Genomic DNA, 26,214 nt, shown 5'->3' on the forward strand with positions numbered 1-26,214 from the left:
TGATGAGAATAAATATAACCTCTAAGTCTTTTTACAAATCTTTGATCAGAATCTTGGAAATATTTGTTGCAGCTCTGCATTTTTTGATTACATCTGCACACAATACCACACGCCGTCAGTAAATATACCCTAGATATATATTCTATGGATCTTTTTCACCTTAATATTTTGTTTGCCATTTTAGCTGCTGCCATACTCTGCAATAATGCTTTCTCAATATGTCAATTTGTGGCCAAACACTTAATTGTTTTTCCCCATAATTTTAATCATGTTTGTCGCCACCTTACATTTCCAAATGTTGAATTACACTTGCAATTCACCTGCCTAGATGTTTAATCTCTGTGGTTCCCCCTGACTTTTACTGCTCTTCTCTCTCCATCCTGTTTCCCATCATATCTTCAAATGTCTACATTTCTGTTTGCTCAAGATTCGACAAAATAAAATAGCATTGCCCTTATTATTTCTTGTATAGATGGCGCTGAAATGCATTTTTGCCATGGAACAATAGCTGTAAGTTTGTGATTGAGAATTCCTGACTTGATTACATTTTGCTCTTTGTCAGCCTTGGGACCATCCATCTATCCCCTAATTTTTGTAGCATTTTAATTGGAATGCAATTCTTGTGTGGGGAGCAGATTCAAGAATGAGTTTCAAAAGAAATTTGGATATATTGAAAAGAAAAAAAAATGCAGGGGAATGAACAGAGGAGTGTGACTAGTGGGATACATCTTTCATAGAGCACATGCATGATGGTATTTCTGCGCTGCATCTTTCAATGAATTTCTGGAGAAAATCAAAAGTCTTATCAGGAAACTGTCACGAAACATCTAGCAGTCAGATCAAGCAACATTAGTTGTAGAGGCATAGAAGTAAGTTGGCTGCTCCTCAGCTGTAAAATTAATGGCAGGAGAATTTTTTTTAAAATTACACGAACTATTCGGATATTCAGTGGAATAGTTTTATAGCACAGAATTTTGCCTAACTGGTCCATGCCAGTGTTTATGTTCCCACTCTATTTACTTCATTCCACCCTGTCAACATATCCTTCTATTCCTTTCTCCCTCATTTACTTATTTAGCTTACCCTTAAATTCACCTATACTATTCACCTCAACTACTCCCAAATGGTAGTGAATTCCACATTCTCACCACTGTTAGTGAAGAAGTTTCTCCTGAATTCCCTGTTGGATTTATTAGTGACCATCTTATATTTTGGACTCCCCAACAAGTGTAATTATTTTTTCTGCATCTACCCTATCAAACATAGAATCATAGAATGGGTCACAGCACAGAAGGAGGCCATTTTGCTCTCTCTGTCCTTGCCTCTACAACAGCAACTCAACTAGTCCCATTTCTGCCCTTTCCTTTAGCCCTGCAAGTTTCTTTTTCTGCTACAGATCTTTATCTAATTCCCCTTTGAAAGTCACAATTGAATTTGCCTCCACCATACATTAAAAAAAAGTTTTCCTCATGTTGCCTTTGGTTCTTTTGCCATTCATCTTAAATTGGTGCCCTCTGATTCCCAACCCTTCCACTGGTGGGAACAGTTTCTGTCCATTCTCCAGATACCTCATGATTTTGAACACCTGTAACAAATCTGCTCTCAATCCCTCTAAAATCACCCTACAAGTTACACCCTGAAAATACCCAAATAAATCTGTCAATCATGATTTCCCTTTCATAAATCCATGTTGACTTTCTCTGATTTTATAATGATTTAAGTCAATGTTAATTCATACTTAATAATAGATTTCAGCAGTTTCCTGACGACTGATGTCACGCTAACTGGCATGTAGTTCCCTGTTTTCTCTCCTTTCTTAAATAGCGGAGTCACATTTGCTAACTTCAAATCCATTGGAAATGTTCTAGGTTCTAAGGAATTTTTGAAAATCATAACCAGTGCACTCAATATCCCTGCAGCTATCTCTTTTTGAACCCTTAGATGCAGGCCATCTGGTATTGGGGATTTGTTAGCGTTTAGTTCCTTAAGTTTCTCCAATACTTTATTTCTGCTCATATTAATTACCATATGTTTCCCACTCTTGGTCCCTTGGTTACTCTTTATTTTTAGTATGCAACTTGTGTCTTCTGTCTTCTACTGTGAAGACACACAAAATATTTATTCACTGTCTCTGCCACCTCATCTTTTTTCATGATCATTTCTCCTGTCTCTGCCTCTAAGGGATCAACATTTACTCCAGCTACTCTTTTTATATACTTGTAAAAACTCTTACTCTCTGTTTTTATATTTCTGGCAAGTTCACTTTTCATCAAACCCAATGGATCTTTTTTGCTGATATTTTCTGATGGAATGTGTTTTTGTTGATCAGTGATAATTTAATAAAAAATGTGTCCAGCTGCCAATCCCTTTTAGTCAATTTAACCATGTGAAAATGATGGAGGGGTGGAGATTGGAAGCAGAATTAATAAATTTTTCCAAGTCCCGACGAGAGCATGAAGCGGCACCGAAGTAATCATCGATGTACCGGAGAAAGAGTTGCGGAAGGGGGCCGGAGTAGGACTGCAACAAGGAATGTTCCACATACCCCATAAAGAGACAGGCATAGCTGGGGCCATCTCTGACACTTCCCTTCCCTTCCTTGACCTCTCTGTCTCAATCTCTGGTGATAGACTGTCCACCAATATCCATTACAAACCCACCGACTCCCACAGCTATCTTGACTACAGCTCCTCACACCCCGCTTCCTGTAAGGACTCCATCCCATTCTCTCAGTTCCTTCGCCTCCGTTGCATCTGTTCCGATGATGCTACATTCAAAAACAGTTCCTCTGACATGTCCTCCTTCTTCCTTAACCGAGGTTTTCCACCCACGGTCGTTGACAGGGCCCTCAACCGTGTCCGGCCCATCTCCCGCGCATCCGCCCTCACGCCTTCTCCTCCCTCCCAGAAACATGATAGGGTCCCCCTTGTCCTCACTTATCACCCCACCAGCCTCCGCATTCAAAGGATCATCCTCCGCCATTTCCGCCAACTCCAGCATGATGCCACCACCAAACACATCTTCCCTTCACCCCCCTTATCGGCATTCTGTAGGGATCGTTCCCTCCGGGACACCCTGGTCCACTCCTCCATCACCCCCTACTCCTCAACCCCCTCCTATGGCACCACCCCATGCCCACGCAAAAGATGCAACACCTGCCCCTTCACTTCCTCTCTCCTCACCGTCCAAGGACCCAAACACTCCTTTCAAGTGAAGCAGCATTTCACTTGCATTTCCCCCAACTTAGTCTACTGCATTCGTTGCTCCCAATGTGGTCTCCTCTACATTGGAGAGACCAAACGTAAACTGGGCGACCGCTTTGCAGAACACATGCGGTCTGTCCGCAAGAATGACCCAAACCTCCCTGTCGCTTGCCATTTTAACACTCCACCCTGCTCTCTTGCCCACATGTCTGTCCTTGGCTTGCTGCATTGTTCCAGTGAAGCCCAACGCAAACTGGAGGAACAACACCTCATCTTCCGACTAGGGACTTTACAGCCTTCCGGACTGAATATTGAATTCAACAACTTTAGGTCATGAGCTCCCTCCCCCATCCCCACCCCCTTTCTGTTACCCCCTTCCTTTTTTTTCCAATAAATTATAAAGATTTTCCTTTTCCCACCTATTTCCATTGTATAAAAAAAACCCCCACTAGAGCTATACCTTGAGTGCCCTACCATCCATTCTTAATTAGCACATTCGTTTAGATAATATCACCAACTTTAACTTTAACACCTATGTGTTCTATTGTACTATTGTCATTGACATCTTTTGATGATCTGCTTCTATCACTGCTTGTTTGTCCCTACAACCACACCCCCACCTCTCTCTCTCTCTCTCTCTCTCTCTCTCTATCTCTCCGCCCCCCACACACACACACCTTAAACCAGCTTATATTTCAACTCTTTCTTGGACTCAAACTCAAGTTCTGTCGAAAGGTCATGAGGACTCGAAACGTCAACTCTTTTCTTCTCCGCCGATGCTGCCAGACTTGCTGAGTTTTTCCAGGTAATTCTGTTTTTGTAACCATTTACCACTATACTCTATTTCCTGTCATAATTTCATAACATTTCAAATTTTTAAAGCCCTCTATCAAATTGCCATTGAGTCTTCTCTTTTTGAGAAAAAAGAGCTAAGTATGTTCAGAACAGTCTAATCCAGGGACATTTCAGTAATTTAGCCTTTGCAGCATAAACAACATATTTCCATTGTGCTTATATATTTATTAGCTGCTTTGTGCTGTTTGAATTTTGTGGCCTTGGAGGGCTGGAAAATGCCTCATTGATAACCTCAAACTGGAACTCCCAAGATCTGTCATTGTCAGCAACTTGCATTATAGGAACATTAATAGGAGGGCTTTATATGTGACCCCTGTGAGCAGCCTGTGAAGATAGCTTGTGCATTATACTCCTGATAGCCAGTTGGTGAAGGAGGAAGCCAAAGCCTGTCTTTACTTGGAAAAGATTTATTCACAGTGTGGAACATTACATTATATCTCCTGACTCCACTCTATTCCTGTATCAGTAAGTGTCTCTTTATATGTGCTCAGGTAACCTGTATGTTCTCCACCTGTATGTACTTAACTTCAATTGATACAATTAACATAGTGCACACCTGTCCATTGCATTCCGTTTCAAACCATTATAACAAAATCATTCGTGGAAGAAAATATTTTGAAATTATAGAAGCATTGTAGTTGCAAGTAAAATATTGTTCTTCATATGATGTAATGAAGCTTATCCTTTTACTTTTGTGCACACCTCTGCTTCATTTAAGAGTTTTCAGATGATGATTTTGTGCAAGTTTTAGCTTTGAGCAAGTAGATTATATTGTTAAATTTGAATTTAGCTTTGCTGAATAAGCTAAACACAACAACAGGGTATATTTATATTGCACCTTTAATGTAATAAAACATCCAATGTCTTCATACGAGCATTATAAAACAAAATATGACACTGAGCCACATAAGAAGATAGGTCAGATGACCAAAAGCTTGGCCAAAGAGGTAGGTTTTAAAGACTCGTAAAAGAAGAGAGGAAAGTAGAGAGGTGAAGAGTATTCTGGAGCTTAGGGCCTAGGCAACAGACGGCTCAGCCAGCAGTGGTGGAACGATTGAAATTAGGGATGCTCAAGAGGCCATAATTAGAGGAGTGCAGATATCTCTGAGGATTGTGGGGCTGGAGAAGATTACAGAGATAGTCAGGGGCAAGACCTTGGAAGAATTTGAAAACTAGAATGAGAATTTTAAAATTAAGATGATGCTTGACCAGTCACTGAGGCGTTAGTAAACTGGGTTTGGTTCAATGTGATCCAAAGGCTTTGATCAGACTGGTTTAACCTTATACTTTGCCATGGAAGGGATGGAATTGGTAGTTAGGGAATGAAGTTTGGAATGGGAAGCAAAAACAATGGCTTCAGTTTTCCGAATATTTAATTGGAGAAAATTTCTGCTGACCCAGTACTGGACATCGGATAAGTTGTCTAATAATTTAGCAAGAGTGGAAGAGTCAAGAGAGGTGGTAGTGAGATAGAGCTGGGTGTCATCAGTGTACAATGTGGAAACTAATGGTGTGCTTTTAGATGTTGTACCCAAGGGCCAATGATCGATCCTTGGGGGACATCAGAGATAACAGTGCAGGAGCAGGAAGTGAGGCCATTGCAAGTGATAAACTCTAGGTGTAATTGAATAAATGAGAATGGAACCAGGTGAGTGCAGTCCCACCCAGTGGATGACAGTGAGGGGATGTTGGAGGAGGATGGCATGGTCAACCATGTCAAAGGCTGCAGACATGTCAAGACAGACAAGGAGGGAAAGTTTACCTTTGTCGCGGCCATATAGGATGCCATATGTGACTTTGATAAGAGCTGTTTCAGTGCTTTTGCATGTGCAGAAACCTGATTGGAGGGATTCAAGCATGAAGTTCCAGGAAAGGTGGGAATGGATTTGGGAGGCAGCAACATGCTCAAGGACTTTGGAGATGGGATGGTAGTTTGCAAGGATGATGCAGGATTGGTTTTTTGAGGAAAAGCGTGATGATGGCAGATTTAAAGGACAGGGGAATAACACTTGAAATTAGAGAGCTGTTTGTAATACCTGTTTACATGGAGACCATAAGAGAAAGCTGGGTGAGTCAGCAGTTTAGTGGGAATAGGATTGAGGGAGCAGGAGATGCGTCTCATGGACAAGATGAGCTCAGAGAGGACATGAGGTGAGATAGGAGAGAAGCTGGAGAAAGATGCGAGTTCAGGGTTAGGGCAGGGGGTGGAGGATTAGAGGAAGTTTGGCCAGGTGAGCAAGTGGAAGGGAGGGATGCAGCAGAGGGAACTGATCAGATTGTCTTAATCTTATTGACAAAGAAGTCCATGAGCTCCTCACTTTTATTTTTGAAGGTGAGGGTGGAGGAGAGAGGGGTTTAAGATGACATTTTGCAATAGAGAAGAGCCGGGAGTTGTCTTTGCATTCCAGGATTATCTTGGATAGTGAGCAGTTTTAGCAGATGAGCGAAGGACCCGATAGTGTTTATGTGGTCCAAGTAGATCTGCTTGTGGGTGGTTGTCATATTCGCTTGAGTCTCCATCCCTTGGACATAAAGAAGTGGAGATCTGGGCCGTCCAAGGGAGGACAACCAGCGCGAGAGTGAGTAGCGGTTTTAATGGGGAAAGATCAAAGGTGGAAGTCAGGGTGCAATTGCCCAAATCAGTAGCTGCAGAAATGTTGTGACAAACAGAGGGTCAAAAGCTAGATTTTTGAGATTTTGAAAGTGGGGTTATAAGTGAATTATGGGATGGATTTTTCCCCAAGGGAAGGATACAGAAGGAGGTAGAGTTGTCGTGTGGAAGGAGATGTGACTGGTGAGTGATACAAGAAAGTGATCAGAGATGGCCTTACTTGCAACTGATACTACAAGTGACACAACACGAGGTGGCAAGGGCAAAGAGGGTGGCTGTGAGTGAATCTAGGTTGGGGAGTATATGCGGAGGGAGAGATTTATGGGAGGATAAGAGGGCAGTGAACTCACAGGAGAGAGAATATGATGAGATGGAGGTGGAAATCATAAGGATGAGAAGTTGTTCGGTGCAGAGGCTGATGGAGGATAACAGTGATGATATCTTGGTGAGAATATTTGCATCATACTTGGGAGAGTGGTGGAGAACAATGATTTTGAAAGAGGAGAGAGGGGCGGAACAAGGTGAGATGCTCAAAGGTAGAGAAATTACCAGAGGAGTAGTGGATCAGGACAATGTGTGATCTAATAATAAATGCCACACTGTCATCAAGACAGTCTTGGCAGGGCAAGTGATGGAATGTGTAGCCATACAGGGGAACTTCATTAAGGGGCAAGGTGTCATCATGCCTCAGCCAGGTTTCCGTTAAGGCCATGATGTCAATGCAATCATCATTTTACGGCAAGGACTTTGTTAACAAGTGAATGGACATTCTGGAGGGTGATGAGTGGAGGGATTGCGAGTGCTGATCCGCTGGCAGAGTTCACAGGTTCTGCAGTGGGAGGGATGAGTTGGACTGGAAGAATTTTGGCATGATTAGCCCTCAGCGAATGCATTGGGTGGGAAGTTTAACAGGAGTGTCAGTTGGAGCAGCTGGGGCCCATCAGAGCATGTCAAAAAAGGCACATGGTTAAGCTGTAAGCCTATCTGAGATAGATTCAAGTCTGTGACAGCAGCAAGAGATTAGGAAGGTCGAGGAGTACTGAAGGGTAAGGGTACTTGGGAAGGCAGAGCACCTGAGAATGGAGAAGTGAAAGGAAGAATACACGAGACGAGTCTAGGAGGGGTAAAGAGAAAAATAGTTAAAAGGAAAGAGCAAAAGTGGAAATAGTGATAGGCTTGGGTTCAGAGTGATAGCCAAAATGTGCATGTGAATGGACTTTGGGAGAGCTCAAGTTACATCTGTCTGGGTACGTAAAAATTAGGCAAACCACATTGCTTCAGTTGTATATTTTATCAAGTTTGATTTGTGGCATTGAGCTCCACCACCTGAAGAGGAATTAATTATTGAAAAATTGTCCTTTTCTTTAACTAATATTGCTGGTTAGTCCAGCAGCTCAAACTCATTAAGCACTGCAACCAATGATCCTGTGATCCTTCAACCATTGTGAAGAACAGGCTGCATTCTGTTCATCAAGAAATTAAAGGGTGAGTTTTCTAATCTTGCCAAGGCAGCTACCAATGTTATGTGTATCTGTTTTGAAAACAGAATGGTGTCTGGGAAACGCTGATGGCAGCTCTTGAAGTGCTCATTAGAGTCCATCATCCAAAGCAGATGTTCAATGTCAAACAGCTTCTAAAGGCACAAGTGGTTTATCGCTTCCTCTTGACTTGCCAGGTTCTTCAGGTATGAACTGTATTTCTGTATCCACGTTTCCCACTCTTCCCCTGTCTTTTCACCTTGTTTTCTTAGCCTTGCTGGAGGCAGTTCCACGGTGCTTGTACCTTTTCAGTGCCTTGCCCAGGTGGCCATTTTTCACGTGACCCTAGGCAACGAGAGTTGCTAGGTCATTAATTGTGGAATATATCACAGCTGAGCCCCATCATCTTCTCTTCTGACATCTACCCAAGTTCACTTACCAATTGGGGTCACTAGATGGTAATTAAGACTGGGAGCCCTGTGAACTTGTGATGTGATGTAGAGTACTATTTTTTCCCTCCATCACCTGGAAGTTTAGTAGTTCCAAGTGTTGTGGTCACTTTGACAAATGGACCACAGGAGTCTCAGGTTCAGGTCATGATCGTCTATTCGAGCAATTGCAAGGGGAGAACCATCTCAATGCAGCTTGAGATAGCACTCTGCTAAATTACAAGTGTTCAACATATTTATACATTATTGGTCACGTACAAGAACAGTTTCCAGATTCCGATCTCGTCAACATATAAGTTTACATTAAACAGACATCTCTGGTAACAAGTACATGCATCGTATGTCCCTATTTTTCACCCAGGCAGAGACCTTCCCTCCTACCTAAACTAGGACCATCTGTTCTTCCCCTATCTGTTGAAGAGCACACTTAATCTTAGTTGTTATTGCCAATGCTCTGACTGCAGTCCGGCTCCCAAGGCTTTTCTGTTGTTTGCAGACCCTAAGGCTATGCAAGGTTCATCTGGTAACCTTTAATTGCCAATGTGCTTGGTAGCCCTGGTTGCCTGGAGATTTTAAGTAATTCATTCCTTTTCAATAAATTCTCCCTTACCATAAATTCTTTCTTACTTTCTTCCCCCTAACACAAATGAACTGGGAGAACTGAACTAGAGAACCAGTGGAAGCTTGACGTCTTTATTCCCAAATTCAAGAAATTCCTGTCTACAAAATTGTCACTAAAAATCAGAACATAGTAATATATTGTAGAGTCATAGAGTTATAGAGCACAGAAACAGGCCCTTCGTGTCCATGCCAGCCATCAAGCTGTCATGGACATCTATTCTCATGCCATTTTCCAGCACTTGGCCCGTAGCCCTGTATGCAATGGCATTTCAAGTGCTCATCTAATTACTTTTTAAATGTTGTGAGGATTCCTGCCTCAGCCACCTCCACTGTACATCCAGTACCTATCTGAGAAGCTTAGAAAATGCTGGCGCTGAATCTGCTATGCAAACATGATGTCTCGATCCTTGTTTGATCATCTACCAGTTGAGGCAGTCTGGCATGCTTTCTCATTCCCTTGAGACCACATGGTCAAGCTAGCAAAGGACAGCTTTTATTTTAACATAAGTCAGTATGTATTCCCCCTCTGCAATTACGATATCAAAGATTTCTCTTCTGAAACATGATAATCCAAGCTTTGTCACATTAATTATGTAACATGCAGTGGTGCTATTGCTGCCATTTCAGAAATATAACTTCTCAGTTAAGTGTGTAACATTGTAACACCATCCACAGACACGTAAAAAGCTCAATGCTGTACAAGAGCACTGAAAAATGTCTCAGTGAAATTTGATAGATTTTTTGATCATTACCCAAATTGGGTTCAGGAAAGATTTTGTTTTGGATAAAATGGCTTTTCTTTAGACCAAATAAAAGTTATATTGCATTATAATGTTATGCTAACTTACCTGCATTCTTTGTTAATGGTCTCGTCAATTACATTGTTTTGGTTTGTTAATATCAGTTACATTGTCAAAGCTTGGTAATATCAGTTACGTTGTTAAGGTTTGTTAATATCAATTACAGTGTTAAGTGAAACAGGTGATAGTACATATAGGTAACACATATAAATAGGAGATAGCTGGAATACTGGGTATAGGCAAGGAGTGTTGATACTGAACAAAGCCAATAAAGCCTCTCAGCAAGGGAAGGCTCTGTGTCTTAGTTTTGACTGCACTAACTGTCTTGAATCCTATTAAACGTTCTTATTTCTCTCTTTCCCTATTTTGGCCTCTTAGGAACACCGAGATGAACACCTGACATCTATCCCTCGGGAGGTCTGTAGATCATTTGTGAAGATCATTGAAGAAGTACTTGGGTCGCCACCAGATCTGGAATTGTTGAAGCTGGTTTACAATTTTCTGCTGGCAGTACATCCTCCTACTAACACCTATGTTTGCCATACCCCACCAGGCTTTTACTTTTCCCTCCATATAGGTGAATGGAATGCTTACTGCTTTTAATCTGTTTAACATGCACATCCAAGCAGAAAGGGCACTGGTATGGAAAATAATTAATTTTTTGATTTGTGTTCTCACATGTATCATCCACACAACTTATTTTCATAGCAGTTACTTCACCTACAAAATAATTCGTTGCATGGAACAAGTTGAGACATTTCACCGTGAAAAGTTCTATACAATAATAAAATGTGTGATTCCTTTTTTGTAACATATATTATAAAGTGGTCAGAAATTGTTAAAACCTTTTGTGTATTGAAACTTGTATTATGGTATCTAAATCTACCATTAATCTGACTGTTTGAAGTGAGAGACCGTGTCACCACCATAAGATACTAGCATACTCAAGCTTTAAAAAATTCTTAAATTCCTCTCTCTCTTATTTTTAGCAATATTTTAAACTGTTGAAACTAAATAGATGAACTACTCTGCTAAGAATAGGGCAGGGGAGAATTTTAAATGAATGAGTTAAGCATATATGCTCAAGTATCCTACTGCATATTTTCAAGGCCAAGAGAACTGAAGTGAGTTTGAGTATCTTTGATCGATTTGTGATCCTGTGATCTTCATTAGAACAATTGATCTTTGTAAAATGGCAGCTCAATACAAAGGCATTTTATTCTTGTGCTATTTCTGTAAACTGACTTCAAAAGAAGGAAAGTGTTAAGTGCCTTGGAAAGCTTTTTGATCTTAAAGCATAAATGCAAGTTGTTGCAGGAAAGATCAGTTTCTTTGTAAAGTACTTTGTTTCAGTGTCCCATAGCAATAGTGGGAATATAAGTGACAAGTTTGTAGATGACCAAAAAAACCCTCTTCTAAACTTTGCTTATGTCCAGTAGGGGCACTCTTGTAAACATACAGTAAGTCCTCACTTAAAGTTCTGGTTTCGTTCCTGAAAATCATGACTTTAAGTGAATCATAGGTTCCCATTGGAATCAATGTTAAAGCCAGAGTTGGGTTCCTTCGGACATTTCTTGCCTGGAAAAAGCAATGTACAAGTTGAATTACTGTACTGTACATGTGTAGCACTGCGCATTCCTAGCTGAAATAACTTACAAAGCAAAATACGTCACTAAATATAAAAGAAATACAATACAGTAGCCAATAAAAAATACACTCATTATACAGGTATCTGTACAGTACTTTTAGATTGACCAGGCTCCATCTAGTAGCAAAAGCTGGTTGGTGCATTTAACAACTGAAGCCCCAGAACTATCAGCACTGACCAACTTCTGCCACTAGATGGAGCCCAGGACTTCAGTGAGAATTCAGCAGAGGCAAAGCCAGGAGCGGAGGAAGCAGGAGAAGAACAGCAGATCTGAGGCCTAAGGCAAGAACAGAGGAGGCTGAGGTGAAGTCAGGGGAGCAAGGGCTGGAGGCGAAGCTGGAGAACGGGCAAAAGCAAGGCCCGGGGATAGGAGAAGAGACCTGGAAGCAAAGGGAGCAGCGGGGGGAAGAGGCACTGAGGGCGAGAGCAGAAGCAATGGGGGAAAGATTTTGTGAGCAGACAGGCCACAGAAGAGGAAGTATGTGGAAAACAAACTTAAAATGAAATTGGACTCGAAACGCTAGCTCTATTTCTTTCTCCACAGATGCTGCCAGACCTCCGGTGCTTTTCCAGCATTTTTTGTTTTTATTTCAGATTCCCAGCATCCGCAGTATTTTGCTTTTAATTAAGTGAGACAATCAAAGACTTACTGTAATCAGAAACAATAATTTTGCTTCTACATTAAGTCCCCACTTAAAGTTGTAGTTGCGTTCCTGAAAAGTGTAACTTTAAGGGAAACGACTTTAAGGGAAACGACCTTAAGGGAAACAACTTTAAGGGAATAATATTTTCCCATTAAAATTGATGTAAAAAATGTAACTTCTTTTTTGTAGGACCTTCCACATTTGAAAAAAAAACTATACCCTGTAAATTGAAGTGCATTACATTGCTGAATACCTGTATTGGTAAATGAACTAACTTTAAAAACAAAATAAATTTTAAAAATATGAAAGAAATACAGGATGGCAAGTTCCACCAGACCTGTTTCCTGAACCTCCTGCTTGTCATTCCCCCTCTCTAGCCTTCCTGACTGCTACAGACTATTCCTCTCGCCGACCCTTCGGTTCCCGGTCTCACTTGCTCCCTGACCCACTCTCTCTCCAATTATTTCTTATGCTGAACTTCCCACTTCCCTATTCTTGCCCTTGTTGCTTCCCTTTCCTGAACCCTTGCTGTGAGTGAGGGCTCTGGAGATGAGCAATGAGAGGCAAGACGAGCAGCTTCGACTTGATTCTGCAAGTTGGATGGTCAGCAGCGAGGATGGGTTAGGGAGTGAGAGAGAAGCAATTTGGAGGAGTGGCAAGAAGGTGGGTCAGGGAGCGGGAGAAGTCGCTCCAGAATGGTCCAATCAGGTCTCTCAGCCCTACATCAAACCGGCAGGAAACAACTTTAAAATGAAACTTGCCATGCTAGAAGTAAAAACATCCCATTAACTCATCGTGTTAAAAGTGAAACAACATAAAACAGGACATTAAGTGGGGACCTACTGTAAACCAGTCACAGGCACACTTCTCTTTTTTCTCTGATAACATTAGTTGCCTTTTTTAAACTATTTCCTTTTTACAGTAATACACAACTAATTTTACATCTCAAAGTCCAGATGCATGTTGCAAACTTATAATGGAGTGACTCTGATGTTTATTGTAACCCACTCCTTGCTTGGCACCACATTTTCTCTACTTAGTTTTTCTGGATTCAGCACTTTCTCTCTGCAGTTTTCTGACTCCATGCTGTCTACCTGGTAGTTGCCAAGTTAAAGCTTTTCACCAAAACAACTTGGGACAGTAGGGAAAGCTAACGTTGTCAGGTTAGAGATCACATAGCACACTAAAACACATGCAGGCAAATCAACAAAACATGCATCAGTTAAAACATTTGTTCTGGAGATAATTTTACCTGATTTACCCCATTCTTGGAACTCAGTGCCTGTTACGTGTGGAGTAGATGCTTTATACAAAAACTTTAATGAAAGTGATTTTCACATATAACATATGTTATTTCACATTGACCATGGGTCTAAGCCCTGAATGTGTTTTGTAAATGTATGTGGATTATATGTGAAAGTATTTAAATAGAATTTGTATATGGAAAATTGCTATCAACAGGAATAATGTGTTTTTAAAAAATATGATATGCTGTACAGGGTAATACAGTTATAAGAATAAATGAAATTTATTTTGGCTTTCAGATGGTAAGATCTTTGAAGAAAAGGTCAAATCGATCATGTATATGCGGCATTGTAGCAGCAGTGGAAAACCTAGTGAAAGTCCTGGCTTTCTGTCCCCATCTTCCTTCACCGCTGTCACAACAGATGGTAGGCAGTTCTTCAAAATCATTTGTTACCTAGTTAACTGCTACTGAATTAATTTAGTGTACATCTTAACCTCTTCAGTACCTGCCTCTCCCACTCCCTAACCCACCCTCTTTGGTACTCATTTCCTAAACTTTGTAAGCGCTTTGTTTTCATTAGCCATTAAGTTAGTTTGGAAAATCAGCATGGAATCTAATTTGGCTGTTCATATTTGGGCAACAGCTTAGCTGATACCAGCTATGTGACCTATTAGTAAACTGCTTATTAACAAGTCACATGCTTGGACAATTTTTCCATTTGGGATGAAGGTGTCCCCTGTCAGGAAATCTCAGCAACACCTGAAAATAGAGAATAATTAGTTGAGATTAATATTTCCTGACTTCGATTTTTCATATTTGGCATTTAGGCTGTAGTAGATTTTAGTCATTGTGATTTCCCATCTGACAGACCAGATAAACTAAGTTGCTTTTTGTTGAATGTGAAATCCATAGGATGGCTGGGGTGTTGGGGTGTGGTGGAGGGAAAATCAAAACAATAGGATATCATATTAATGTGGATTTTAAAAATTTTAATATGATCTAAACTAGGTACAGTGTGAGGTGGAAGAAATTCTTCATATTAAAAATGTTTCCAAATACTTAATCGAACATGTATAAATTTGCTTTATATTCAAATCAACCATTACTTTACCTGATGCAAATCAACAACAACAGAAAGATTTAATGTTATCTGATGCCGTAAGCTTCATATTTGTTTTATCAGAATACATAGTAGACAACCATTCTTGCTCATGTAGGGAAACTGTGTAACTCTACTAACATTCCTGGTTAAAACTGCAAAGGTTAAAGAATAATCCAGCCAAGCACAAATGTCACTTTATGATAACTAACAGCTTTCTTTTTACCATTCTTCTCTCGGTTGTATTGCTTTGACACCTCTTCATAGGAATTGAATTAAGAATTAGTACTATTTCATTATCACTTATATAATCCAGAAGGACATGTATGGCATTTTGAGTAAACTATAGAGGGCAGTAGAGGTGGGGGAAGAAATAGGGATACAATTGCTTCAATTTATTTATATTCTGCTACTTTTTTTCTGACAATTCACTCCTCCTGCATGGCGCCGACTCTTGTTTGTAGTCTGTTTCCACAACCATCATCAGCTCTCCAGCACCTCATTTAAGTGGCCGTTCTTCCAGTGTAAGACTAGAAGGTAAATCACAGCTGGCTTTTCCACCGTGGAGGCATGAAAGCTGAACTCAACCCTGCCCGTGTTCAACAGCATTTGCCAGGAATTGAAACTGAAGCATTCTCATCCTATGTTAGGTCGGGACAATGAAGCCAATGTGACAACCTTCAGCTATCATCCTGGCTGAGATTCTCGAACTAAACACAGACCAGGAATCAAATCTATGACCCTGTGTTTTGTATAGGTTAGCATTACATCATGTGCTTTTAGCCACAAGGACATCAAGGAATCTCAGCAATTTATTTTTTTAAGAACATCATGCCTGTTGGGTCAGGTGATTTTTTCACTGTATACAACATCTTCTATGGTTGTCAGTAGAGTTTTCTTCGGCCCTTAAAGATGGGGTAAAGTTAATATGTAGAAGCTCCCAGGGCCATCACAATAATAATGGACCACCCCAAACTATGTTCTCATTTGGTTAGTAAAGCTGAGCGGAAAGCAGCAGGATTTCTAAGGGCCTACATGACTTTCTTCAACATTGGTTAGAGGGCTGCCAAATCTTTGGGTTTTGCTCCTGGCCTGTCAAGACCTGATCTAGTTGCAATTGGATGAATAGAGCATCTGAGTTTATAATCGGCAGTTAATAGATTCTGTAACCTCCTGCACTGTGGTTTTTGATATCCGCAAGTAGTTGTTGGGTTTAATTTTGCATCAGTCCAATTTGACTACAATATCAAACCTTAACAAAAGGCAGCTTTGGCCAGTGAGACTGCTCACTGATAAAAACATGTAAATGAAAAAGCAAAGTGTTAAGGACAGTCTTTAGAGACAGTCCTTGGGTTTTCTGTCATTTCACGGCATGCTTTTTATATTAGGTATCCCTAACTGTGATGATTTAAGTTTGGGATAATAAGTGTTACCACAGGAGCTAATCACATGAGAATTGCATTTAGAATTGTGGCATTGTAAAAGAAAGAGATATATGGGTGGAAGAAAGCTAATTCTATTTCTCTAGGAATAAAAGGTATAAAGAATAACATAGAAAAAATAAATTAAATTTAATAAAATAAGGAATAAAGTTCTGTGGAAAAACATGGAATACATGCAAACTGGTAGTGATAACCTCGGTGAATTTCTATCTTGCCTTTTTAGATCATAACACATTTGCAAGTTAACATTCAGTAGTGTAGTAACATCCTATTTTTGTTTTTTCTCCATTTCCTAGGAGATAAAATTCAAAGCAGCACATCAAATTATTCAAAGCAGGAGTCTCCTTTATTACCACCATACGAGCAGTACTCCCAAAGTCTACCAGTTACCCCGTCTACCTCACCACAAGTGCGAATCCGAAGAATAACACCAAGAGTTGAACGGAGCTTTGCTGACTTGAGAGAGGTTTCTGAGTGCGAGTCCGATTCTCTCACTTTTTTGCCAGAGAATGCCCCTAAAATGAGTACTGCAGAAACATTGAAAAGTATGCAGGATGAAATGTACCTCAGCAGCTGTGAGTCAGCAAAAACCTTGTGTGAGTCTGCAAAGGAAGTTTCTGCTCGAGGTGATGCAGATGGTCACATACAAGAATCTTTGGAACCTGTGGTACAGCTGGATAACCTAGCAAATGTGGCTTCCAAGATTGGATGTGAGCATATTGCAGATGAAAGCAACAGCATTTCGTCAACCCTGGAACCAGAATGGAAACAGGAAGAGGCTGGTGATGAAGGAATAAATCGGCCTGATAGTCTCCGAGGACTACAGACATTCCAAAGAAGTCAGAGTAATTTTACCAGCCTGGGATTGGCATTTCCTTCCCAAAATGGATCTTTAGTTATGGCACGTTTGCCAAGTACAGCTGATAAGAATTTGATTCCTGAGGAATGGGAGAGCTTTGGCTTTTCACCTCTATATGAGCGACCCTATAATGAAACTGAGACTGCTACAGAAAGGTAACAATTCAGTTATTCATTGTGCCATCAGATTATTTAAAAAAAAAGTATCCTTCAACCATTAACAAAGTTTGCTATACCAATACCAAATAACCATAACCAAGACATTTTTGTGGGGGAGGAGTGGCGGGGAGGGGTGCAGGGGGAAATTCCCTATTCCACCCTGTACTGGTCTTTTTTTAAATTTGTTCATGGGATGCAAGTGTCACTGGCAAGTCCAGAATTTATTATCCATCCCTAAAAAACCTTGAAAAGGAGGTAGTAATCTACCGTCTAGCACTTTCTTACAGTTGTGTGGCTGAAAGACATTCAGAGTGTAGGGGAGTCATGTCTGTATCCCCACTGGCTTGTGTGCGATGGCTGATATAATTTACAGGGTCAAACAAGGCAATGTAATTATCTTACCAGATCTGTGTACTATAACACTTTGGAGTCCCTCTAGCTACCCACTTGCTGTGCATTTTGTCTCCGTAAAACTCTAGGTGAGCTACTGTAAAGAAACCCTTGTTTTTCATAGAATCCTAGAATGGTTACAGTACAGAAAGAGGCCATTTAGCCTGTTAAATCCATACTGACTCTTTGCAAGAGCAATTGACCCAGTGCCACTCCCCCTTCCTTTTCCTTGGGAACCCATCATAAACTTTGCCCAGTTTAAAAAACAACCATTCACCACTTTCCTGTCATTCGGCCAATTTCATATCCATTCTGTGACTCTCTTTTATTCCATAAACTATAACTTTGCTCACAAGTCTGTTGTGTGCCACTTTTAAATGCTTTTTGAAGTCCATGTACCCTCATCCACCCTATCTGTTACCTCATCAAAAAATTCAAACATCTTAGTTAAATGCAATTTACTTTTAACAAATTTGTGCTGACTTCCCTTACTTAACCCACATTTGCCCAAGTGACTATTAATTTTGTCCTGAATTATAGTTTCTAGAAGCTTCCCCACCTCCAAGGTTAATGCGATGAGCCTGTAGCTGCTGGACTTATCCTTACATCCTTTTTTGAACAAATGTGTAACATTTGCAATTCTCTAGTCTTCTGGTACCACCCCTGTGCCTAAGGAGGATTGAAAATTATGGCCAGTGCCTCCATAATTTCCACCTTTACTTCCCCTAGTATTCTTGGATGCATTTCATTCAGTCCTGGTGCCTTATCAATTTTAAATGCATCCAGCCTATCTAATACTTCCTCATTATTAATTTTTAACCCATCAAGTATATCAACTACCTCCTCTCACCATGATTTGGGCAGCAACTTCTTCCTTGGTAAAGACAAATGCAAGTTTCTCATTTAGAACCTCAACTATGCCTTTGTTGGCGTCACTCCTCTTTTTACCACCCTTTTACTACTTGTATGCCAATAGAAGACTTTTGGATTCCCTTTTATGTTAGCTGCCTGTCTCCCCTTGTTCCCTCTCTTTGCTTTTCTTGTTCATTTTTTGAACTCCCTTCTGTACCTTCTATATTGAATCTGACTCTCAACTGTATTATCCATTTGACATCAGTCAAAAGCACACTTTTTCAGCTTCGGCTTATTCTCTACTTCATCATCCAGGGAGCACTGAATTTGTTTGGCCTACCTTTGCCCTTTGTTGGAATGTACCTTCACTGCATCTGAACTATCTCCTGTTCAAAGGGGCCCATTGTTCATTTATAGTTTTGCCTGCCAATATTTGATTCCAATTTATCTTGGGTAGATCCGTTCTCATCCCATTGAAGTGTGTCCTCCCCCAATTAATTATTCTTACTTTGGATTGTTCCTTGACCTTTTCCATAGCCAACCTAAACCTTATGACACAATGATCACCAACTCCTAACTGTTTTCCTACTGCATTTGATATACTTGGCGAACCTTATTCCCAACAACCAGCAACACCTACTTTCTGGTTGGATTGGAAACATCCTGATATCAAAAATTCTTCTGGACACACTCTAGGAACTCTTTCCTCTCTCTTCACTTTACCTTATTATTGTCCCAGTCTATATTAGATTTTTGGTGTGGGGGATATGATGGCAAAATGTTATTGTCACTGTCTTAATTTCTCCTGGCATTTGACAATATTGACCATGTAATCTCCTTAACTGAAACAAAAACAAAAAATGCTGGAAAAACTCAGCTGGGCTAACAGCATCTGTGGAGAGAAAGAAAAGAGTTAACATTTCGAGTCCGTATGACTTCTTCAGAACTGAAGAGAAGTAAAATGTGATGAAATGTATACTGTTTAAGGGGGGTGGAGCAGGTGAAGCTGGATAGAAAGCCAGTGATAGGTGGAGACAAAGGAGAGATTGCCAGAGATGTCATGGACAAAAGGACAAAGGGATGTTAATGATAGTGGCACTGGCTAAAGGAGGTGCTGATGGTGCCATTAAAGTCAGAAAACAGAATGTGATAATAGGACAATGGCAAGCACTCTGGAAAGAACAACTTGAACAAGTGACAAATGGCCCTTACGAGGGTGGGGTGCGGGGAGGAGATGGTGGTGGGAAAAAAGATTGAAAATAGGATAAAAGGTAGGGATAAGACAATGAATAAAAATCAAAAATAAAGATAAAAATAAGTGGATAAAAATAAGAATTAAAAATGAAAAAATAAAAATTAAAAAATGAAGATGAATATTTAAAAAAGGGGGTGATGATGGAGGAGAGGATTCATGGTCTGAAGTTGTTGAACTCAATGTTAAGTCTGGAAGGCTGTAAAGTGTCTAATCGGAAGTTGAGGTGCTGTTCCTCCAGTTTGCATTGGGCTTCATTGGAACATTGCAGCAGGCCAAGGACGGACGTGTGGGCATGAGAGCAGGATGGGGTATTGAACTGGCAAGCGACAGGACAATCTGGGCCATGCTTGCGGACAGACCGGAGGTGTCCTTCAAGGCAGTCACCAGTCTGCGTTTGGTGTCTCGAATGTAGAGGAGAACGCATTGGGAGCAGCGAATGCAGCAGACCAAATTGAAGAGATGCTGCTGGACCTGCTGAGTTTTGCCAGCATTTTCTGTTTTTGTTTCATATTTCCAGCATCTGCAGTATTTTGCTTTTAACCTCCTTAACTATTTTTTCTCCACTACTTAATATGACATTGTTTAAATTGTTCCAATCAAATATATCCAGTTGAAACCATTACATGTTCTACCAAAGCTTCTCCTTGTTCCCAGCACCATTACACCAGGAGTATCTTAAAATCCACTCTTGCTATCCCTCCTCTTTGTTGCTCCTGGGTGACATCAGCAGTATGCACACAATAAAACTTACCCATAGGCATAAAGTAATGTTCCCATGCTATTTCCGTTTCAATCTCTCACATGTACCTACTCAGTTTATCAACATGAATTGATCGGATGAAACTTCCAGCTCTGAAACTGAAGTAGAACCGAAGTCCCAGAACTCAAAGGTAGAGCAGGCTTTTTACAGGTGAAATTTTTAAATTACTGGTTTTACAGCTAATTATAGTGAGAAACACTTTTAATTTTATATACGTTATTTTGGCTGCATTGACCTGAATAGGAAGGACAAGAGTGTTTAAATTACTAGTAATTTGATTGGTTTTGAGAGTCTTGTTGGTTTCTGATTAGTGGATTTGAAAAAATGAGCAACCTGATTGGTTTGTTGAATTTTAATTTGTTACTGATTTGTCATATTTGAACATATCAGTATTGTTAACTAAATAAATATTAGTTACTTCAGCTGATCAGAAGAGTGTAACAGGTGATTTTTTTTGTGTTTTATGCATATCTATGTGATACATGGAATGTGAGCAATACATATGGCATGACATGATGGACACAGGACCCCATAGAATTCTGCAGTAATTCAAGTTAAACTTCTGTGACAAGATCAGTCAAATCCTGCACCAATAATGTATTATTTTAGCAGCGGACAGAGTTGGCATATGATAGTCAAAGTGCAGAGCTGGTGCAGAAACTGCTTGGATGCCTACCTGGTGCCAGGGTGAGGGACATCTCCAACCAATTTGAAAAGATATTGGAGACGGAAGATGAGGATCAAGTTGTTCTGGTCCATGTTGGATCAAAAGCTAAATTAAAGGATAGACCCTCAGGGGGCAGAACCTTTGAATTATCCCCTGAATCATAGGAAATAGGAGCTAAAGACCATATGGTCCATCGAGCCTGCTCTGCCATTCAATACAATCATGGCTGATGTTGGGCTTTAGCACCATTTTCCCGCTCATTTCCCATATACCTTGATACCCTCAGAGATCGAAATTCTGTTTATCCTAACCTTAAACGTATTCAGCGTTACAGCATCCACAATCCTTTAGGATAGAGAATTCCAAAGATTCACAATCTTTTGAGTGAAGTAATTTCTCTTCATCTTAGTTATAAATGATCAGCCCCTTATCTTAAGATTGTGCCTCCATATCTTTTTGTCTGCTGGTCAGAGAATCTATCTCTCACCGTCTAACCCCTTTCAAATTTGTATGTTTCGATGAGATCTCTTCTCATTTTTCTAAACTCTAGAGATTATAGGCCCAATTTACTCAGTCTATCTTCATGGGACATCCCCCTCATGCCAGGGGCCAATTTAGTACAGTGAACCTTCACTGTACCACCTCCAATGCAATCTAATGGAGACCAAAACTGGTAGCATTGATAATAGTTCAAAAGCAAATAACAGGGAGGAGAGTAAAGTAACAGTCAGAACTTGTGTTTTAAATGCTGAAGGTAAAAGGAAAACTTAAAGATGTAAAGTAATCAAATCAAAAGAGAAAAATAGGAAACATGAAGAGAAGGACATGTTAAGGCGTGTGGTCCAAATAGGCGTTCTTTATACAAATCCATGGAGTATGAAGAATGAATTGAATGAATTTTAGGCACAAATTCAACTTGGTGGGTAAGAACATGGTAACCTTTATAAAGACTTGGGTTCAAGATGGTCAGGACTGGGAACTAAATATGCAAGATTTTAGTGTCTACAGGAAAGATAGGAAAATGGGGGAGGAGTAGCTTTAATGATTAAGGATGAAATCATTTCAGTGATGGGAAGGATAAACAGGCAGTGGAGACTTTATGGGTTGAATTAAGAAATAGAAAAGGATTTAAGAATGTAATGGGAGTGGTTAATCAGCCCCTGGTAGCAGCTGTGAATTGGTAGTGTATGTAAATGCTGAGATTAGACAAGTATGCAGTAAAGTGACTGAGTAAAACTGTGACAAATGAATTTCAGTGTAGGCAAATGTGAGGTCATCCACTTTAGATTTCACACTCCCCATGGACATCCCGTGCCTACTGACACACTCCCCAGGATCCATCGAGTTTTGAAATTTGCGCATGTACACTTCTTCTGATGTCACCATGCCCATGCAGCCCTGCGCAGATGGGCCTTAATTGCGCATGCATCTGTGTAGAGATAATTTGGCAGGCTGGGTGCAGCAGAGTAACGTCACTAGATTTCTATGCATGTGCCAACCAATGCGTTAGTGGGGGGAGGTGTACAGTATGGCGAGAAAGCCAAGAATTGGTTTCACGCCAGAGTGGGGAAGGAGTCTGGAGGGGGAAGGAGTAAGTAGTGGGGGATGTTCAGATGAACGTGCAAGGGAGGAGGGGTCTGTGGAGCCAATGACTGCCTCTTGGGGAGTGAACTGAGAGTGAGTGTGGTAGAAGGTAATGGTAAATATGAGAAAGGGCAGAGGGAGTCAGAAGGGTGGGAGATTAAAGATGCGTTGGTAGTGGTGGAAGGGACGGCGAAGGTGATTGATGGGGATTCGGAGGCAGACATGGACCCTGGGGGTGGGAAGGAGGAGGTCGGGGAGGTCAATGTGAATGGGGGTGGGATTCTCAGGAAGGTAGGGAACGTGCATGTTCACCTGAACATCCTGGAAAGACAAGGGCTCGGGTAGGTAGGTGATGGTGGGGAGGTGGAAGGTGATGCAAGGGGGTTTGACAGTGTTGGGGGAAGGACATGGGTTACTGGGGGAGGGGAAAGCACAGGGGAGCTAATCAAAAACTTGACTTTGACCATTGTTGTCAAAATCGAAAGTGAGCGGATCCTCCTGTTGGATGGGCACAGGTGCTGCATGGGAGTGCAACCAGGTGGGTGAAGATGCAGGTCAGATGAGATGGACAACTGAAAGAGAACCCCAGCAACTAACATTGAAAATGCTTGGGATAATAAGATGAGTGTGATGAATGAAGGCTCCGCGTTCGTGGGAGAGTGCTTGCATGAGGCTCCGAAAGGCCCTGCAACACACACGCTTCTCCCTCCTGAATGCCTCGTGGCTTGGCTGTGTGCTGCTGAACTGCTAGTGGGTGGGGGGAAATGCAGTAGGAGGACTTGTGAAGGCTGTCAATGAAGCTGAAAGACAATATTACACATTATTCAGCGTAAGTAAATATATTTTCAGGTTATAAAGTGACAAAACCCATGCAACCACTTGTGATTAGAAGTTCTTAACTTCTTCTAGGTGCTGCCCCAACATCCACAGCAGGGATGGAGACAGTCTGTGCAGTGGTTGGCTCTGTTGCCTCTGATGACTTTGGCATGTGCCCTCTGAAGGGCCAAGGCCTTGAGGGCCCCAGCTTACTTTTGCTGTCCTCCTGTGGGCTAGCTGCTCCCTCTGAGGTGACAGAGGACGAGGTTGAGGGATCACAGGCATAGGGGACTCTGACTGAGCGGACAGCCTCTGAGATTCCTGAGTGGATGACCCAGGGGTGTCCAGCTGCCACTCCTCCTCCCTCTTAGGTGCCTGAGGGGCCAGGCCTGACTCCTCGAGGGGAAGGATCACCTAGAGGGATGTTGAGGTGCCCTGTTTCCCCCTCGCATTGCCACTGCAGGAACTCACCCATGGCTACCACAATGGACTGTAGGTCTGCACGCATCTCTGCATTCTGCTGGACCAGGATCCTCCATGGCACCACTTCATCAGAGAGCAAGTGGACGCAGTCCTCCGACTCACGTGCCACTCTGCTGAGGGTTTCCAACAGCTCTGTGTAATGTTCCCCCGCCTTCTGCTGACTCTCCACGAGGAGTTGGAAGGCCAAATCCAGAGATTCGTCATTTGACTCAGACCCCAGAAGTCCTCTGAGTGCGGGGGAGCTTGGCTGAACCTGCCTCCCCCTGCTGCGGACACTTGACCTTGCGGTGACCACCAGATTGTGAACCCAAGCATACTCTAGATCATGGTCCCGCTGAGGTGTGCGTCTCTGCACTGGTGTAGGGTGTGGGTAAGCGCTGTGATGGGTCTTCCAGACTGCTTATTTCCAGCTCTTCAATGGAGGAGCTATCTTCTTTGCTGGAGGTGAGGACCTGGATGGAGCTGAGGGATTGGCTGGCTGAGGGCGTTAGTCACATGGCAGAGCTCCCTGTGAACCAAAGTAGAGATAATTAGTGCATGGAGCAGAATCAAAAGCGAGAGAGAGAGCACTCAGTTTCGTTGAGAGGGTTGATGTGATGTAGGATCCTCGTGGGTGTTCGCCACCGATCTCGCCGCTGCCGCAGGCACGGTCCACATCCTCACCAGTCAGCATGATCACACGCTGCACAGTGTGAGTGAGGGGTCTAGCATGGGGGCACGCCACCACCAGTCTGGGACTTCTCCCTGCTGTTGTGACAGCTTCTTCTGCATGAAAATAGATAGAGAGTGTGAGAGCAGGACACATGGCACTGTGTGGAATGGTTATGTACTGAGCGGAGCCATGGATGGGATGAGGATATGAGCCTGATGGAGATGTGAGGGTGTGAGAGAGTTAGTGGCGTTGTCTGTTGCCTTCGAGGTGTGAGATCCCTGTGGATGTGTGATGGGTTTGGGAGTGTGTGAGTTGAGAGTGATCAGGTGGTTGACACACCTGGCGGAACAGATGAGAGCATTCATCCTCTTGCTGCACTCTCTCACAGACCAGCTCTGTGCTCCAGTGGCGCTGACCGGATTGGTGACTCTGGTGGATCTCCTGTGGCAGAACGGAGATAGGGGACATTGTGATGACCTTCCACTGCATCCAGCAGGCACCCCAGAGAGACGTAACTAAATTTGGGAGCTGTCTCCTTCTTTGCTTTTGGGGCCATCTGTTGCCTGGAGCAGATGTGGTCTGTAAATATGAAGTAGGCATGCACCCTGGTGGGCTTGAAATATGGCATCTGGAGCGAGGAAGCATTGAGGTCACGGCGTGGTAGGCAAATCCAAGCCCGCCTGCCAGTGATCCGGAGTGTTTCCCATGAAACGTTATTAATGAGGCAGGATGTGCCAGGGAATGGACGATATGGCGCAAAAACCTGCCATTGCAAAAACCTACCACACTTATTGCAAATCTGGGACGATTCCGTCCAGAGTTTTTTGTTAATCAAGGGTGTAAAGGGTTCTGGGGAAAAGGCAGATATATGGATTTGTATCACAGATCAGCTATAATCCCATTGAATGAGAGAAGAGGCTTGAGGAGCTAAACGGCCCACTCCTTTTGCTATGTTTCTGATGCATTAGATATAAGAAATTGGTGCAAATCACTTTACATGCCCGACAAGTGGCATGATCCGATAAGAAAGTTGCAGTAACACTTATGCCAGTGAAAGAGCCTTTAACTATGATTTGCAGCTGCTGGACGTTGTACAACTCAATTCCTTTAGCGTAGTTTCCCATTTTTCTCCTGTGTTCTGGCTGTTATATTGTCATTATGAATATTACACATAAAGGTTAAAGCTTACCATCATGTCCTGCAGCATTAAATCCAAATGAGAGCAAGCTTTTTGGCTTTAAGAATAAAATAAACTAACCCTAGGGCAATGCTGTCATGTAATGATCCCATTGGCAATGGACGATACACGGAAGTGAGTTTCAATCACCAAGACTGCCTTTTTTATATCATCCGACTCTGCTCCTGTCTTAGCTCATTTGCTGCTGAAACCCTTAGCCAGTGCAGGTGAGGGAAAGTGCGCAGGGGCAGAGTGAGAGAGAGTGCGCGGGGGCAGAGTGAGAGAGAGTGCGTGGGGGCAGAGTGAGAGAGAGTGTGTGGGGGCAGAGTGAGAGAGAGTGCGCGAGGGCAGAGTGAGCGAGTGCGCGGGGGCAGAGTGAGAGGGAGTGCGCGGGGGCAGAGTGAGAGGGAGTGCGCGGGGGCAGAGTGAGAGGGAGTGCGCGGGGGCAGAGTGAGAGGGAGTGCG

The 26,214-nt window shown here is 42.1% G+C and overlaps 1 protein-coding gene across 4 annotated transcripts in view; it reads left to right on the forward strand.

Moving 5' to 3' along the window:
• lyst (lysosomal trafficking regulator) overlaps positions 1 to 26,214 on the forward strand; it is a 364,467-nt gene that overhangs the window by 198,896 nt on the left and 139,357 nt on the right. For all 4 annotated transcript variants that reach the window (XM_041187582.1, XM_041187584.1, XM_041187583.1 and 1 more), the window contains exons 20-23: positions 8,216 to 8,353; positions 10,396 to 10,594; positions 13,854 to 13,979; positions 16,393 to 17,110. In XM_041187582.1, coding sequence (XP_041043516.1) covers positions 8,216 to 8,353; positions 10,396 to 10,594; positions 13,854 to 13,979; positions 16,393 to 17,110 — 1,181 coding nt within the window. The remainder of the gene's footprint in view (positions 1 to 8,215; positions 8,354 to 10,395; positions 10,595 to 13,853; positions 13,980 to 16,392; positions 17,111 to 26,214) is intronic.

Source organism: Carcharodon carcharias, chromosome 5, assembly GCF_017639515.1.
Source record: "Carcharodon carcharias isolate sCarCar2 chromosome 5, sCarCar2.pri, whole genome shotgun sequence".
Taxonomy (NCBI): Eukaryota; Metazoa; Chordata; class Chondrichthyes; order Lamniformes; family Lamnidae; genus Carcharodon; species Carcharodon carcharias.